Below are 16,447 nucleotides of genomic sequence, written 5' to 3' on the forward strand. Positions count from 1 at the left end.
ATATTGAAAACTGAATCCTAAAGAGGCTCCAAGAGTGGAGACATGCATTCTTGAGTAACTTTGTACATGCAAATAATTCAAGTAAACAAAACAGTTTATTGTTCCAGGAAGCCTACAGGTTTATTCTAAACGGTGATCATCATCTCCTTGAAATATAAGGACAGTAAAGATGTGCCTGGATGTATTTTAATTCCACTTGATTAACAGTCCTTTGGCCACAAGATACTCAAGATCATGTAGATAAGCACGGGTAATGCGGCAAAGGATATATCTGATCCTTATGATCCTTTATGGATCTTAAGAGGAGAGGCTGAAGCAACTGGGCTGTTTAGTCTGGAGAAGAGGAGCCTGAGGGGGTACCTTATCACTCTTTACAACTGCCTAAAAGGAGATTGTAGAGAGTGGGTGTTGGTCTCTTCTCCCAAGTAACAAGATGAGAGGAAATGGCCTTGGTTTGCAGGAGGGGAGGTTTAGATTTGATATTAAGAAAAATTTCTTCCCCCAAAGGATTGTCAAATATTAGAACAGGCTGCTCAGGGTACTGGTTGAGTCACCATCCCTGGAGGTATTTAAAAGACAGGTAGATGTGCTGCTTAGGGACATGGTTTAATGATGAACTTGATTGTGCTAGGTTGGACTCAATGATCTTTAAAGTATTGTCCAACTTAAATGACTCTACAGTTCTATCATCCTGGGCTTAGTCAACACACAAGGTGACAAACCAGCTTTTGCCACTCTCTACTGCAAGTGTAAGCAAATAGAACTGTGGGAAACAGTGCAGTGCAGTCTATGGGGAGGAGGACGTGACTGTAATATGAGACCAGCAAAATCCACAAAGAAGTGAGGAGAATAACTAGATTTGGCTATGCACAGAAATATCTACAAGTGAGGAGGGTTGTTCAGAAAATGTCAAGAAATGAAACTTAAAGGCTTTCTTGGCAACTGTCTGCTTTAGTAGAATAGACTAGGAGCATAGCTGGAACACAGACTTTGAGCCCTGGAAAACTGGACTCCTAAGAAACTGGACTTTTAAACAGAGGGGATGATTCTTCATAGTGCACCTCATTTTCTTGCAAGCCTGGCTAAACTACTGGTCTCCCATGGATTTAAACTCTCTTCAGCCAGTGAAGAGGGCACGCTGATAATTTGGTGTTAAAATGAATACAAGTATCTGAGGTGCAAACTGAGGAGGATGCTTGCAAAGGATGACCCTACTATCCCAGCAGTCACATCACAGCCCTACCCTCACTTTATAAACACACATGCAGGGGATAATAGAAACACGAGCATGGAACTGTGAGGACAGAAAGTCACTGAAGAAACAAAAAACGGAATTAAAAACCTCACTATTTGCTCTGTGTAACACTGCCCGCTTTCTATATGCTACATTTTAACTCCTATTTTTCCAGGAATCTAGTCTCCAGCATCTCTACCTACTTTCAAGATAAGTTGAAATCATTCTACTTATTAAGTAAAAGGCAAACTCTTGGGTCACAGACCAGTTATAGTTGCCATCCTACATCTCCTATCATTATCCAAACACCCAAATCCACACTGAACCCATTAGTACTAACTAATTGCTTCCATATTTGCCTTTCAGACAGTAGATGTCTCCTTTTTGGCTTCTGATGTTCCAGACATGGATTACACTGTTAGACAATATGCCAAACAGTCATTGGGTGGTCAGGGTTTCTACTACAGCCACAAGTTGCATAAGCTGCAGCCTTGGGCTGGATTCCTATCAGTGACCAGGAGTGAAAGAAAAGGCTCCACCTCTCATCACTGCAGATATGTTCTCTGCATTTGCAGAGGATAAAGCAAGCAGAATGCACCAGCTGTCCATCTCAGTGACAAAGACTCAGTATATGGGCCATTGAGGGTTTTTTTACTATAATATACTCACAATTTTCAGTTTCAGAAGACTACTATAACAAATACTGATCATACTCTGTCAAAAGAAACAATGAATTTACACTCCCAGAAAAAGTATAGCACTGGAAGAGGGGGGGAAAAAAAAAAACCAACAAAGCTAAATTCAAGCCATCTGGCAGTATCTTTTATTCAGGCTAGACAAATTTAATTTACTTTGTCCAGGATCTTCCTATTCTCTCTCTGGTCTTGCTTCACTTAGAGGCAATGAATCTTAATTTCTGTTCTACCTAAAATGCTTCTCATTAAGTTCATCAGGAGACAAATTTAGCTATTATTTCCTTGTTATGTCCTTCAGAGTGAATGCTTAATTTTCAATCTCCCCTTCACAAAGATTTTGCATTTAGAGAGAGTTCAGCCATGAGTATCTAGTTCATTTGGAACTGAATCTTAAAAATCTAAAAGACATCAGATTTCCAGTTTTTGTAGTCATAAATGATATAATAATTTTGTATATGTAGTAATGCAGTCCAGTTTTACTGGTTTTTTTTTAAACACAAACCAATGTATTAAATGCCTGGTATTGAAACCAGGAAAAGTTTTTGACCTCCTTTATAAATATCCCATGGCACTGAAAAGAAAATATTTTCACAGAACCAGCCTCTGAAACCTATAACTAAGGTTATGGGTTACTCTTTCCTGAATTTGATGGCAGTGACAAAAACCGCTAATGTTGCTCATTAACATGTTGCTCACTGAAGTGGATAGATAGAGAAAGAAGAATAAGACTAAATCACAGGACAACAGTGACACAAGGACAAACAGCATAAGCTTCTTGAGCCACACGAGCAAATTGGTTTGGAAAAACTTTCCACTGGAAACAGTGGGGATAGGAATCTGCCAGTTTTAAGGTGGACTTGAATGCATTTATTACAGGAATTGATATATGATCTGGTCTTGATAATAAGTGATAACACAGGTGTTGTCTTGAGGACTCGTCAGTTTGATTCAGAGACAGACAATATCTTTGTTTCATAGTAATTAACTGTGTCTAAATGGTTATGTCCCTTATATCATTGTATCTCATTTATACCAATGCAACTATTAGAAAATTTGAGTTCAGCTTGAAGCCATGAGTGCCATCACATCTATTTTCTGCCTTGACTAAATTATACAGGACAGAAAACATCAGCCTGCCAACAAGCAGAAGAAGCTGCTGTGTGTGTATATGTGCATGTCTAAACAAAAAAGATATTGCAGTTTACAGACAGATTTTGTTCCATGCTTGCTAAAATTCTAGGGGCAGAAATTCTTTCCCTTTCTTGTCTTTTTAGAAACTAAAAGGAACAAGAAAATCAAACAACATGAAAACCTCATGGATTATAGCAAGATACCTCTGAATAAAGAATCAAATTAAATTTGCCATCGTTCTATGGAGGGCTACTTATGCCATAAAATAAATACAGGAGGCTTCAGACAGAAACTGTTTGAAGTTAACATTGTAAATGAAATACTTTCAAATGACAAATATTAAATTCAGCATAATCAGATGTTCAGCGTAATGAGGGTAGTTAGCGAAATCATTTGTCATTAGATTCACTGATTATAATTGCTTCCTTAACATAACAGATTTCCATTTACCTCCTAAAACGATATCCAAGAAAAAATGGGGGGGGGGGGAACCCACAAAATAATAGCCTTTTCACTTTGCTGCTTGATTTAATTTTTCCTCTGCTATGGCTGTATAACAAGCTGCAAAAGTAGCTGCCAATAACCTTGGACACAGCTGATCTCAAAGAATAGTTCCAAATCAGACAGAATGGAAGGCAGGAAGGAAAGAACATTTTTTCCAGACCTCCTCTGCCTATTGATGCTCAGGCAAGGTAATTATTACATAGTGGCAATTATCACCCACACCAGCAGTGGGGAAGGATAGCAACCCTCAGCTGTCTTTCCCACAGCATGCTCCTATCTTTGGAGTGAAGAACTGGGTCACCCTATAGTCAGGAGTGTCACAAGAAAGTGCTGTGCTGGGGATAAAAGAAAAGTCATGTGAAAGAAGAGCTTTCCCAACATCACTTTCATGTATTGTTTTGCATATTTCCTTCTGAATACTCCCAATCCAAGCCACCATAACATCGGGAACCAAATTTTAAAGGTGTTTAGATGTCTAAATGCAGGCATAGGTGCTGAAGAGGCACTAAAAATGCTTATTAATCTAAAAGCCAGTGATTTCATTAATTCTTTATCTGCTAAACTTAGCTGCATAGAATCATAGAATGATTTGATTTGGAAGGGACCTTAAAGATCATCTAATTCCAACACCCTCTGTTATGTGCAGGGACAAATCCCACTTGACCAGGCTGCTCAAGGCCCCATCCAACCTGGCCTTGAACACCTCCAGGGATGGCACAGCCACAACTTCCCTGGGCAACCTGTGCCAGTGCCTCACCACCCTCATTGTGAAGAAATTCCTCCTTATGTCTGGTCTAAATCCGTCCCTCTCCAATTTATAGCCATTGACTCTAGTCCTATCACAACATGCCTTTATAAAAAGTCCCTCATAGATAGCTTCAGAATCCAAACAGGTATATTGATGTGCAATTTCAGGCACCTATATTGCACCATAGTTTGCTCTTGCTGTCAACAATGTGCAGCACAGCATACTGCAGAGACCCAGAAGCTAGAAGCATACTTGGTACGGCCACAGCCCTGCATCCCAATGAATAGCCTGTGCCCTGAACATCCTCCGCCTTTGAGACACATCCCTTGTGTGCACAGATGCATTCAGGAAAAAACTCTTCGGAGCAGATGTGCTCAGACTTTTCTGATTAAGGAGCTTTCCAGGAGCACTTGTAGAAAACTGCATTTTAATAGAACGTCACAGGAGGGAAATAGTTTTTTTTCCCAGAAAGAGAATTTGCAGACAAAAAAAAAAAAAAAAAAAATGACTAATTGATAAAACGTCAAATATTGATAGAGAAAGGAACACTGCAAGAGCAATTTTCTTTACTATTGTATACTGAAAGTCCCATCTTGGGCCATGAAGTCCAAATCTCTGACAATTTGGACATAAATTACAGAAGCTGTCATTCCTACACCCACCAAGGCCATTTTTAAAAATGGCTTGCATTTTGCCAGAACCTAATCCAAAACCTGACTTCTGAGGATAAAACCTGTTCTCACATCCAATTAAATATTTTACCTCAAAGTCACTATTCAGTTCAAGAACTGGCTGAGCTATGGCTGTTCAGCTAATCTTTCTGTCAGTCTGTCCCACCTTCCATTGCCTGCATTGTGATCAATCTTTTGCAGTAATGATTGTAAGATTTATTTCTATGCAATGTAATAACCACCACACTGAATCTCACTCTGAAGGAAGATGACCTTTACCAAATATAAAAATCATATTCAAAGGACAGAATGTATTTTAACTAAATAATTCTTAGAGCAGTAATGTTTCAAAAACTACAATTGAAGTTTACCCTCACGCTTTTACAATTTGCAAAAGAATACTTAAAATCAATCAAGTAGTCTAAGTAAATGAAATGCATTTGCGAATTTTCATTATTCCTATCAGCATCTGTAGTACTTATGGATTCAGACACCATTGTGTCCTGCACTGTTGAAGTGAAACAGCCTCTGGTATCTGTAAAAGCAACATTCAGGATGGAAAATGCCTATTGGAAAGGCAAGGAGAACCAAGGAGGAAGATGGGGAAAAGAGGAAGGAGACAAGAGAATAGAGAATGAGTTCACTTGACATCAGCCTCTCTACAAGTCAGACACACAGGTTCTTTCTGGTCCTCTTCTAAATTAGAAGACAATTGCTGAGCTATCAAACACACAGCAATAAAGATCTTTAAAATCTTTGCTGACATAATTACTTTCACTTGGTTGTACTGCATGTTTTTCATTAGCAAACAATTTGATGAGTTTAAGTTTACATTGCTGGCAACTACCAGAACCAGCTCAACTTTCAGACAGAATTTCAGTGTAATTTCCTCATTTCAGTTTCTTTTCCTCATCAATATTAGAGAAACAGAATTGGTGAGCTATAAAAATAAGTGGAATCAGGCTGACTGTGAAAAAGATATCAGTAAGATTAAGGGTAATTGCAGGCCATATGCTGAAGATTTCCCGGTAGATTCAGAAATTTCATAAACTAGGTACTGTTGGCCTGTGTTTTTTGGTTTTTTTTTAAATAACTTTATTCCAATAAAGGACTTCCTATATATTGTTGAGGTAGAGGTTGTTGCCTCAGGAGCTGTAGAACTACTTAACTTTAGCTGGCCTTAGAATGAAAACTCCCTTATATTATTAGATTCAAATAGTTAAGTCTGTCACAAAAGATGGAGGGACATTTTCTGCATTCCACATAAGCACGAAATTCTATAACTGATTTTCAACCGTCTTTCATGCATTCTCATAAAAACGATAATCTTATCACTACTATTTCATAGTTGAGGCAGTATTTGCAAAAGCTTGACAACAAGAACCGTGAAAGACGGAAGTTCTAATATGATGCTCAAATCAGTGTCAAGGAGGACAATTTTGCACCTGGATTTATAGTATTACTTCTGACACTCTGGAAAAGCTGGTCACAGTTACCTAGTTAAGAATGAAGTTTGCAACAAAAGCAAGGATTCAGCTCCTTGACTTTATATGGTGGATAAGGGTTACCCTTCCTGAAATCCTCTAAAAATTTACTAATATATCTTTTGATTCATTCAAATCAATAATTTGTAAATTAATTCTTTTAAGGTACACAGTATTGGATTTGTCACCAAAAATACACTACGTTCCTCAAAAATATTCTATATACTCAAACTTTAACAAGATTTTATCACTGGAAGTTAAGAGGTAGTTGAGCAAAGGTACTCCTTATTTTTAATGTTACTGTCCTGCCTGGGTACATCCCAAGTTAGGCCAACATCTCTCTGTAAGTGGGACCATACACAACAAAGTGGTGTCAACTGTTTCACATTATCACAACATCATTATCTAAACATATCAGGACTCAGAGAAACTGAACATGGATAAAGAGATCCCATCAACGGATGGCTCAGCTGCAGAGTTCACTGCCAGCCAGTGGTTTCATTCTCACTAGTCCCCATCCTCTTTTCCAACTACTTTTTCCTTTGCTGTTGCTCCCATTTGCTTACCACTGCCACAGCAATGGAGAGATTATATGGTGGTCATCAGATGGTCATTTCACAAGCAAGCAATGCAATCCTTTTCCATGGCAAAAGAATAATTTATTGATTGTGTCTTGAATTACTTACTTTATTGCTGACTAGCTGGTTCTGTACAGAGGATTTCTTCCAAGTGAAGAGTTTAAATAGTATTACTAAACTCAAGTATGTTTCCAAGGAATGTTCAATTTCACTTATTTGTTCTTCTTTAGAGCAATCATCCAAATGTTAACATCTTTTGCTGCTGTAGTTACTTTATTAGATTCTCCTGGCCAAACACCTCCATAGGCTAGCAAATGGCAGACTAAGAACAAAGCATCTGCCTTTGTTTTTCCTCTTCACAGTATATCAGCAAATACCTGAAGCTGCTTGTGCCTCATTTAAGAAATAGGTAGAGTTCACCAGAAAGCCAACAAAAAACCAGTTACTGAATGTTCTCTTTAGACATTAGACAGCTGAAAAAACAGTACAAAATTTTCCTATTCTTCTGACTGGGCACAGCCACCCAGGGTAATTTTGGTTGAATGCTAACTTTTTCATCACAACTTCTTGCGAAACTAGGCCTTGGAAGTCAGCAACTGATCAGAGCTGTGAGTCACAACACTGTAAGAGGAAAGTTCCTCATCAGAACCACAGCATGAATGGAGGTCTTACCACATGAGGTAAGCAAGGTCAGGGAGCACTAGAGCATAAAGTCAGGAAGAATTTGTTTTAAGGATTTTCATGGGGGCTAAATTGGGCCTATTCATACAAAAAACAGCACAAAAATTCTTGCCTTGTCCAATTGATAGAAATCTCTTTCCAACAGTAGCTGACTTCATCTAGGCCAAATACTGGCATGACCAGAAGCTTTCTGTAAAACTGATTTATAACATAAACTTTGTCAAATAAATACTCAGGAGGATCTTTTTTTTCCAAATAGGAAGTACTACTACATCAGAAATGGCGTGACCAGCAGGTCCAGGGAGGTTATTCTCCCTCCGTACTCGGCACTGGTGAGACCGAACCTTGAGTACTGTTTTAGTTCTGGGCCCCTCACCACAAGAAGGATGTTGAGGCTTTGGAGCGTGCCCAGAGAAGAGCAATGAAGCTGGTGAGGGGGCTGGAGAACAAGTCTTATAAGAAGCGGCTGAGAGAGCTGGGGTTGTTTAGTCTGGAGAAGAGGAGGCTGAGGGGAGACCTTATCGCTCTCTACAATTACCTGAAAGGAGGTTGTGGAGAGGAGGGAGCTGGCCTTTTCTCCCAAGTCACAGGAGACAGGACAAGGGGCAATGGCCTGCAGCTCCGCCAGTGGAGGTTCAGGCTGGACATCAGGAAGAAGTTTTTCATGGAAAGGGTCATTGGGCACTGGAATAGGCTGCCCAAGGAGGTGATTGAGTCACCTTCCCTGGAGGTGTTTAAGGGATGGGTGGACGAGGTGTTGAGGGGTATGGTTTAGGGAGTGTTAGGAATGGTTGGACTTGATGACCCAGTGGGTCCTAGTGATTCTATGATTCTATGAAAACAGACTAAATAAACACTACCTTTGTCATGAACATAAAAGTGCACCGACATGGTACAAAAAATGAAATATATGGTACTTACTGAATACAATCGGCTTTAAAATTACTTTTGCTATAGTACTGCTTCGATTAAAACAGAATCTAGCAATTCGACTGCTATAATAACACAGTAGAAAATACTTTTGCAAGATCCATGAATAAAATCTTGCAAAGAGAGAATTGGGCTAACAAGTGGAGGAATGGGAAAAGAGACCCTAATATATCCTCTTTCCCCTTCTCCACTGTCCTTAACCTCTTTTTCAATTCCTGGTCTATGCTGCTTTTAAAAGCTGCCTAACAGTTCTAGTAAAATGATAGTGTTTCCATCTGATCCAAGAATTTTAGAAGTGAATAAATGTGATTTTACTGCAGTCCTTTGCATTCTTTTCATTCAGCTTGTGTAAATAAGTGGACTAAAACAGGCATTTTTCACAGATACAGCAAGATGCAAAAGCGGTCTATGCACATTAGGTAAATATGGTCTGCAAAATTGGATCATGTTTAGCAGTTCTGATACTCCACTTATGATCAAGCAGACATTCCCTCTTCTATACGCATTAGTACAACAACCTGGACGCAATTACAGCTCTATCTTTCATGGGAAAACACTTTTTAAAAAAGTAACTTAACAGTGCAGAAATGAAAAAAAAAGAAATTACAACTGCGAATCTTGGATCTTATTCAATCATGCACCAAAAAACAACCACCATACAATGCACTTCAGTTTGAAGATGTGTCATATAAATTGAGCCAAATAGCAGAACTTAGTAAAGTAATCTCAGGAATGTTGATTTATTACCCACCGTAATTTCTGGTTATACTGTTTGACTTTTTCTAGTGAGGCTGCATTAATCTGAGCTTGAAATTCTTCTACTGACACACTGTCTCTGTAATAATATCCTTCCATGCTCTCCAATGCTATGAAAAGAGAAAGGAGAAGAGAAAAATCAGTATTAAACATTTAGCATTCACCTTCTTTGTAGCTTTGCTCACACACTAGTAGATTACTTTTTAACTTTGAGGTTGTGACCCCTCTATGGGCTGCTGAGCTATTTCTGTATGTCATCAAATTCATACAGATCACTTTCTAAGATTTCATTTACAAAAAAAAATTATATTTCTTGCCCTATGGAAAACATAAAGGAGAGTATTAGTTTGAGCTTCATTGCTCTAATTAAACTATGCCTGTCCTGTGAATGTAAATGTGGTTCTTAGTTCTGGTCTATCCTGGAAGAAAATAGTAGAATGAGCTGGGGTGGAGGAAAGAAAGGATTAATGTACCAGCTTCTTTCACTGAGGGAGGCCTAACAACTTCTTACAAATCCTGATTTTGGGTGATATGGAATACTCAAAACTCTACTTATTCCCACCGATAATGCGAATGATGCCTTCTGGATCAAGTAAAGCAAACTTCTCTGGATCTCTGAAAAAGCCCTTATAAGCTTCTTTACAGGGATCAGCTAAGTTTCCAAAGTGAAATACTTAACTATGTCCACCTTTACTGTATTCCTTTCACCAAAGCAAGGATGAATATTGCTACAAGAACTCCGAAACTAAACTAAACAAAGAATGCTATTAAAGGGAGTCCTTCTCATACAAAAATTGCACAGAAATTAAAAGGAGAAAGAAATGAATGCACTATCACTCCATTTCAGGAATGGATAATAACAATAGCTTTCAAATAAAAGAAAGGGGAAAAAAGAACATTCCTCCTGTCCCTTTAACGTAGGTACTCATGGACTTTAACCTTCTCTTTAGCCATGTCAAATCAAGTGTTTGAAAGGTTCTCAAGAAAATTCAACAGGAAAAATCAAGATCTTCACATTAAAAGATTAATCTTAACATAAAACACAGGCTCTTGGTGATATAGTTTTTTTGAGGAGAAGCATTAAAGATTTTTACAATTACGAATATTGCCACCTTAATAATCCATACACATTCTAAGCATTCATCACCCTATTTGAAAATGCAAGCAATAAGCAGAGTTGTGATGGAAACATGCTGCTGCCTTACAGCTTCAGCTGCACGCAGAATATTAATTCTGCCTGTACTGTTTAATATGACCAGTTAATAAATAATTCATTCATTGTGAAAGAATATGCAAATTGCATTCCCTTTCTGTGCTTTCAGAATTTGTAATTCTTCTGTGCAAAAATTATTAAATTTCAACAGTCAGACTTGCTTCTTAACTTCCTCAGTGCTAAGTCGCACCACAAAGCCAACACAAAAATATCCGCTGAACTCCATTTTTAATAGCATGTTAGTGCAAACAGAGCTGATAACCCATACTGCTTATTTTATTGGCATAAAGTTGGTTTTATCCAATTAGATTACCCAACTGGGAAGCTCAGTCATCTGTGAAGACTGTCTCCAGCACACAGTTGTGCCTTTGAACTGAACAGGGAAAAAAACGCTGGGAGGATGAGTAGGCTCAAAGGGTAGTAGCGCATGGTCTAGGTAGAGGCCCATTACAGGCAGAATACTATAAGGATCTATATAGTTTAACAGCTTTCTCACTGACCTGAAGGAGTTAAGTCAAGTCGGCAGCTAAAGTCAAATTGGGGAGAAGCAGTGGAAATATTCCAGTGCAGGGCCACCTAGAGAGTGACCTAGACAGGCTGGAGGAATGGGCCAGCAGGAACCTTATGAAACTGAGCAAAGACAAATGTCCAGTCCTGCACACGGGAAGGAAGAGCCTGAAAAGCAGCACTGCTGAGAAGGATCTTGGGGTCATGGTTAGACAGCAAGCTGAACATGAGCCTAGAGTGTTCTCTAGCAGCCAAGAAGGCCAAGAGCACCCTAAAGTGCATTAATATAACCATGGCCAATAGACTGAGAGAGGTACTTGCCATCACTTCACTGAACATTAGACAGCATCTTGAACACTGTGTCTAGTATTGGGTCCAACAGTACATGAAAACTTTTGATCAGCTGGGAAGGGCTGATTAGAAGGCCACCAAGACAGTCATGGGGTGGAGCACATGCTCTGTGAAGAGAGATGAACAAACTCTGTGAGAGTTTGTTCAGCCAATACAAGTGGTGGGTTTGCAGGGCATCTGCTAGCCTGGTGCCATTAGCTTCCAGGAGGTCAAAGAAAAGACAAAACCATGCTCTTCACAGTGGTGCATGCTGGCAGGAAAAGAGGCAATGGACATAAATTGAAACAAGAAGTGCTTCAATTCGACAGAAAAAAACCCACTTTTTCACCATTAGGTGACTCAAGTAGAGGAACAGATTACCCAATGGGTTGTGCAGTTTCTGTCCTTGGATGTTTACAAGATATGACCTGATAAGCACCCAAGCAACCTGGTCTGATGTCATAGCTGATGCTACCATGAGCAGGAGGTTGGACTAGAGACCTCTTGTGGTCCTTTCCAATCTGGGTTATTCTAAGATTCTATGAAAAAATAAAATAAAAAAAAAAATTAAAAAAACTTATAATTAAGAATTTAAGTAGCAATTTCAGATAAATTTAATTTCTAAAGTGTCTTTTAATTAATCATAGAATCATGGAGTACCAGGTTGGAAGGGACTTCAAGGATCATCTGGTCCAACCTTTCTTGGCCAAAGCATGGCCTAAAAGAGATGTCCTAGTACCCCATCCAGGCAAATCTTAAAATTGTCCATTGTTGGGGAATACACCAGTTTCCTGGGAGATTATTCCAATGGCTGATTCCTCTCATTATGAAAATTTTTTCTCTAGTCTCCAAACAGAATCTCCCCAAGGAGCACCTTGTACCCTTGCCCCCTCATCTTTTCCATGTGACTCCCTGTAAAAAGGGGGTCTCCATGTTCTCCACTGGAACATGGTGGTAAGGTCTCCTCTTAGCCTTCTTTTCTCCAGGCTTAATAAATCCAGTTCTCTCAGCCTCTCCTCACATGGCAGGCTTCCCAGTCCTTTGATCATCTTTGTGGCCTCTCCAGCCTGTCCACATCTTTTGTAGAGCAGGGACCAAAACTGAACAGAGTATTCCAGGTGTGGTCTGACAAGTCCTGAATAGAGTGGGATAATGACTTCTTTATCTCTGCTGGTACCATTCTAATGAAGGAAACAGAGAAATCTGAACACCAAGACCATCATCTCAGCATTCTTACAACTCAGTCCTGCAAATTGGGATCCTTTTGAATGTACACACTTAAGCACAGAACATGTAGTTTCAGGCATAGAGCTATGCAACACAGAATAGAACAACACAGAAATCAATAATCCAAAGTGCAATGACTTGTGCCTTTGATTAAGTATTCCAAAACCATTATTTTCTAAATGTTCCATTTCAAAACAGCATAAACCATTGTATTGCAGGCAGGAAACAACTTAGCTCTCTTAAGCTTGGGAAGCAAGAATTCACTTCACAGATGAACTTACAGAAGACTTACACATTTGCAACTAATAAATTGCAGTTAAGGATAGGGATCTACTGAGTTAGTTCGACAGCAGTTCAGCCAAACCTCATAGGAGACAAGTAAAAAATAGAATCCCAATTCACTCATTAATGAGGAATGAAGGAAAAAAAAAACCAACCCACAAAATAATGAATTAAACACTAGGATTTAACTTCTTGTCCAGGACTGCTTATTCTTGGAGTCAAATGGATAATTTTTGGAAGGGTGACCCTTGAAAATTAAAGAAATTTGTATGCTTAGAAAAAGAAAAAACTTTCTATATTACTGAAAATAATTAAGCAGACGTAACACTTGCATGAATCTTTGCCCCTTAGCTGAATACAAAAATGCTTACCCTAACATTCAAATATCTTGGGCTTCTGGAAACAGAAAGGGAAAATTCTACAGAATAAGTTCTGTAGCACACTGAATCCCCTCCAGAAGCTAAAAGAAATCAGCATTTCCAGGATTTCCTCTTAACCAAGGTATTCTGTGTTCTCTTTCATGTGCCTTTCTGTCTGCTGTACTGAAATGTGTCTCCTGCTCAGTGTTCTAATTTTCCCTTAATCAATCCATTCAGAAGAGATCCACCAAAGTCTGTCTTTATGAGGCCATTTAGAAATCAGACTTCAGGGATCTTAATTTTTTTTTAAAAAATGTGGTTTAGGCTCACAATAAGTTCAGTTATTTCTTCATGTGTCTTAACATTTACTATTCCCTTTTACATCCTTCTTATCTACCAGAGACCAAACCCTCTTCGAAATCTTCATTTGTATGCCTGACTTCTGTCTGTTCCACAAAGACCCTGGAAGCTTTTCACAAGATACAGAGTACTTTCAGCACCCTCTGAAATCAAAGGCAGCTCAAGGCAATCAGCACCTCGCATTCACCATTTCAGTGAATCAAACTCCACGCTCCTGATGACTGTAATGACACTGCAGCTAATGCAGCCTGCCTGCAATTTATGAACAGTCTGAGCATCAGCGCCACCATTCATCACATCGGTAACATTTGCAGTGTCATAACTACAAAAGCTTGAAAATGTTATTTAAGTCTTCACAACATTTTAAAGAGACAGAATTCTCTGGGGATAACAATTTCGTCCTTAAATTTGAAGTAACGGGAAAAGATTATGTGAGCATCTGGAATGCAAAATGCTTTGAAAGGCAAATTTCATGGTCTGACTATTGTCCACTAATGCCTACAAAAACCAAAACAAAATCGACGGAAGAAGATTCATTCTTTGGTGTTGGAATCAAATAACAGGTATAAACTTAGAAACACATACTCACCCTTCTATTTCTCATTATAAATCTCAGCATTTCTTTAATTTACATTCTAATTCAAATCCTCACATTAAACAACATATTTAAATATAAGCATCATGTACCTTATAGGTACAAAGTATTTAAATCAGAGCGGACAAGTAGGGTTTTAAAGAGAGTTAAATATTATGTGAAAGAATTGGGGGAGGGAAGAATTAAATCTCAAGTTACCTTGTGAAAAAAGCACTGGGTGGATTTTAAATCCCCCTCCATTCTTCAGCCTTTGAGGAAGCTGTTCAAAATGGTAGCTATCAAGGTAGAAGTAAACCTTCAGGGTTTGCCGGCTTCCTTCTGCTTGGTATGTGATTGGTACATCTAAAAATACATTCAGTGTTACTTTTTCATTAAAAGAAATGAAAAGTCCTTTTCCAGAAACTGTAGCACCCGAAGTTCACACGGTTAGATAGTAATCACTGCAGACACAAAACTAATAAGTGCAGTATTTTACATTACACTCAGTGTTGCTGTGGTCACTTTTGGCCTATTTACTATCAAGAAGTAAACAGAAAAGCAGTGACTGTCAACCTTGCCAGCCTATCAATGACAGCAAAAATACTAAGCAAATAATGTAGCATTCCCCATAAATCTGAAGAAATATCTACATACAATATATAGTTTGAAATCTTTAGAAGGATACCTTGAGCCGTATTTCACATGCCTCTCTCAGATGTGTGATGTATAAAGTCAGTATGATATATAGAGTCAGATTCTCCCCAGATTTTTGTGGTTAATACACAGTACTGACAGTATATTCATTAAATTATAATTTTAAAAAAGCAGCACTTAACTGAGAAAACAAATGTATTATGGTAGAATATATAAAATGGTAAGGGAATATTTCATTACACTTTAGTAAACTCGATGTCATTATATGTCAATTGGTGTAGAGTTCAGGGCAACTAGCAGTATCATCTGGCTCTTACAGTGATTCTGCAACATCCATTGTGTGTGTTATGCCCGATGATTACTGTGTAAATAGCATTAGCAAAAGTTAATGAAAATTTTCCATTTAGCTAAATCTCTCAGAGACAGACAGTTTAATTCAATTTAAGCTTTGTATGTTTTTCCTGTTTAAGTATTGGTTCCACACATAAGTCGCTAAGCTGAATGCAGTAACAATAAAATTTGGTGACTTGTATAAATAATATTATTATGCAGTTTTTACTCTGTGTGCATAAATTATTTTGTACCTAAATGGAGAAGACTCCAAAGGAACATTTTTCACTATTTTTAGTAATAAGAAAAAGACTTATTTTTCTTTTATTGATTATGCAGGATCATAAACGGAAAACCCAAATTTGCCAGTTTCTTGTCTTCTGAAACCACAGTCAGGATGAGTGTGGTGGTGGCAATTAAACAAAAAGGAAATACAGAGTCCATTACAAACTTAGAACACTCAGACTTCCCATTTATCTCTGGTTTAGCCCAGACATCTCAGCTGGAAGACACAGCAATATGAACAGTTCTTGACATAGGCACAGGGTAAACTCCCCATCAGGAGGCCCTCATGTTCCAGTTCCATGCTGTTATCTCGCTTGGCAAGGCTTCTTTTTAAAACAGGCACTCTGAATAGAGTCCTTACTTGAATTACACAGAAATTAATACGATCTTATGTAGGCTAATTCCTACCTGACTACTGGCCCTGCACTACCAAATTCATCAGAGCCCAAGCAGCTTTGTGGGAGAGCGCTGTGTCTTCTGGGTTTGGTCATTACAAAAGTTCTCTCATGTGTGGTCCAAATCCAGCAAGGGAATTGTTTTAAAAAAGCTTGATGTGAAGCAGACATGCTTTCCTCCCTTCCCAGGGGAGTTGTAAGACTCAGGAAAAAGTTAGGGCTTTTTCCTCACTAAACAAAGTTCACTGCAAGAAAATCTCTACTGGCTGAAAACGTATTAGTAAAGGAATTGCTGAAATTGAGCTAAGGGTATAAACTGCAGACTGTGAAGACAGTCCCTTCCAGTGAGTTGGGCAAGTATAGGTAGGAAGGGTTCAGGACCCCGACTGTCTGTGCCAGCAGGTCTCAGAGGAAATATCTTTCACAATTTAAAACTATCCTAATAGTGTTTGCTATCTCCTTTCAAGGAACTCTTACAAGATCTACTTTGTCTCTCAAATGATAAAATTAAATGTTTTT

General features: G+C 38.6%; 1 protein-coding gene across 1 annotated transcript in view; it reads right to left on the reverse strand.

Moving 5' to 3' along the window:
• PREX2 (phosphatidylinositol-3,4,5-trisphosphate dependent Rac exchange factor 2) overlaps positions 1-16,447 on the reverse strand; it is a 177,121-nt gene that overhangs the window by 31,647 nt on the left and 129,027 nt on the right. The window contains exons 35-36 of the mRNA XM_054057421.1: positions 14,484-14,627; positions 9,408-9,522 (exon numbers count right to left, since the gene is read on the reverse strand). Of these exons, the coding sequence (XP_053913396.1) occupies positions 9,408-9,522; positions 14,484-14,627 (259 nt within the window). The remainder of the gene's footprint in view (positions 1-9,407; positions 9,523-14,483; positions 14,628-16,447) is intronic.

This window comes from Cuculus canorus, chromosome 2 (genome assembly GCF_017976375.1).
Source record: "Cuculus canorus isolate bCucCan1 chromosome 2, bCucCan1.pri, whole genome shotgun sequence".
NCBI classification, from domain to species: Eukaryota; Metazoa; Chordata; class Aves; order Cuculiformes; family Cuculidae; genus Cuculus; species Cuculus canorus.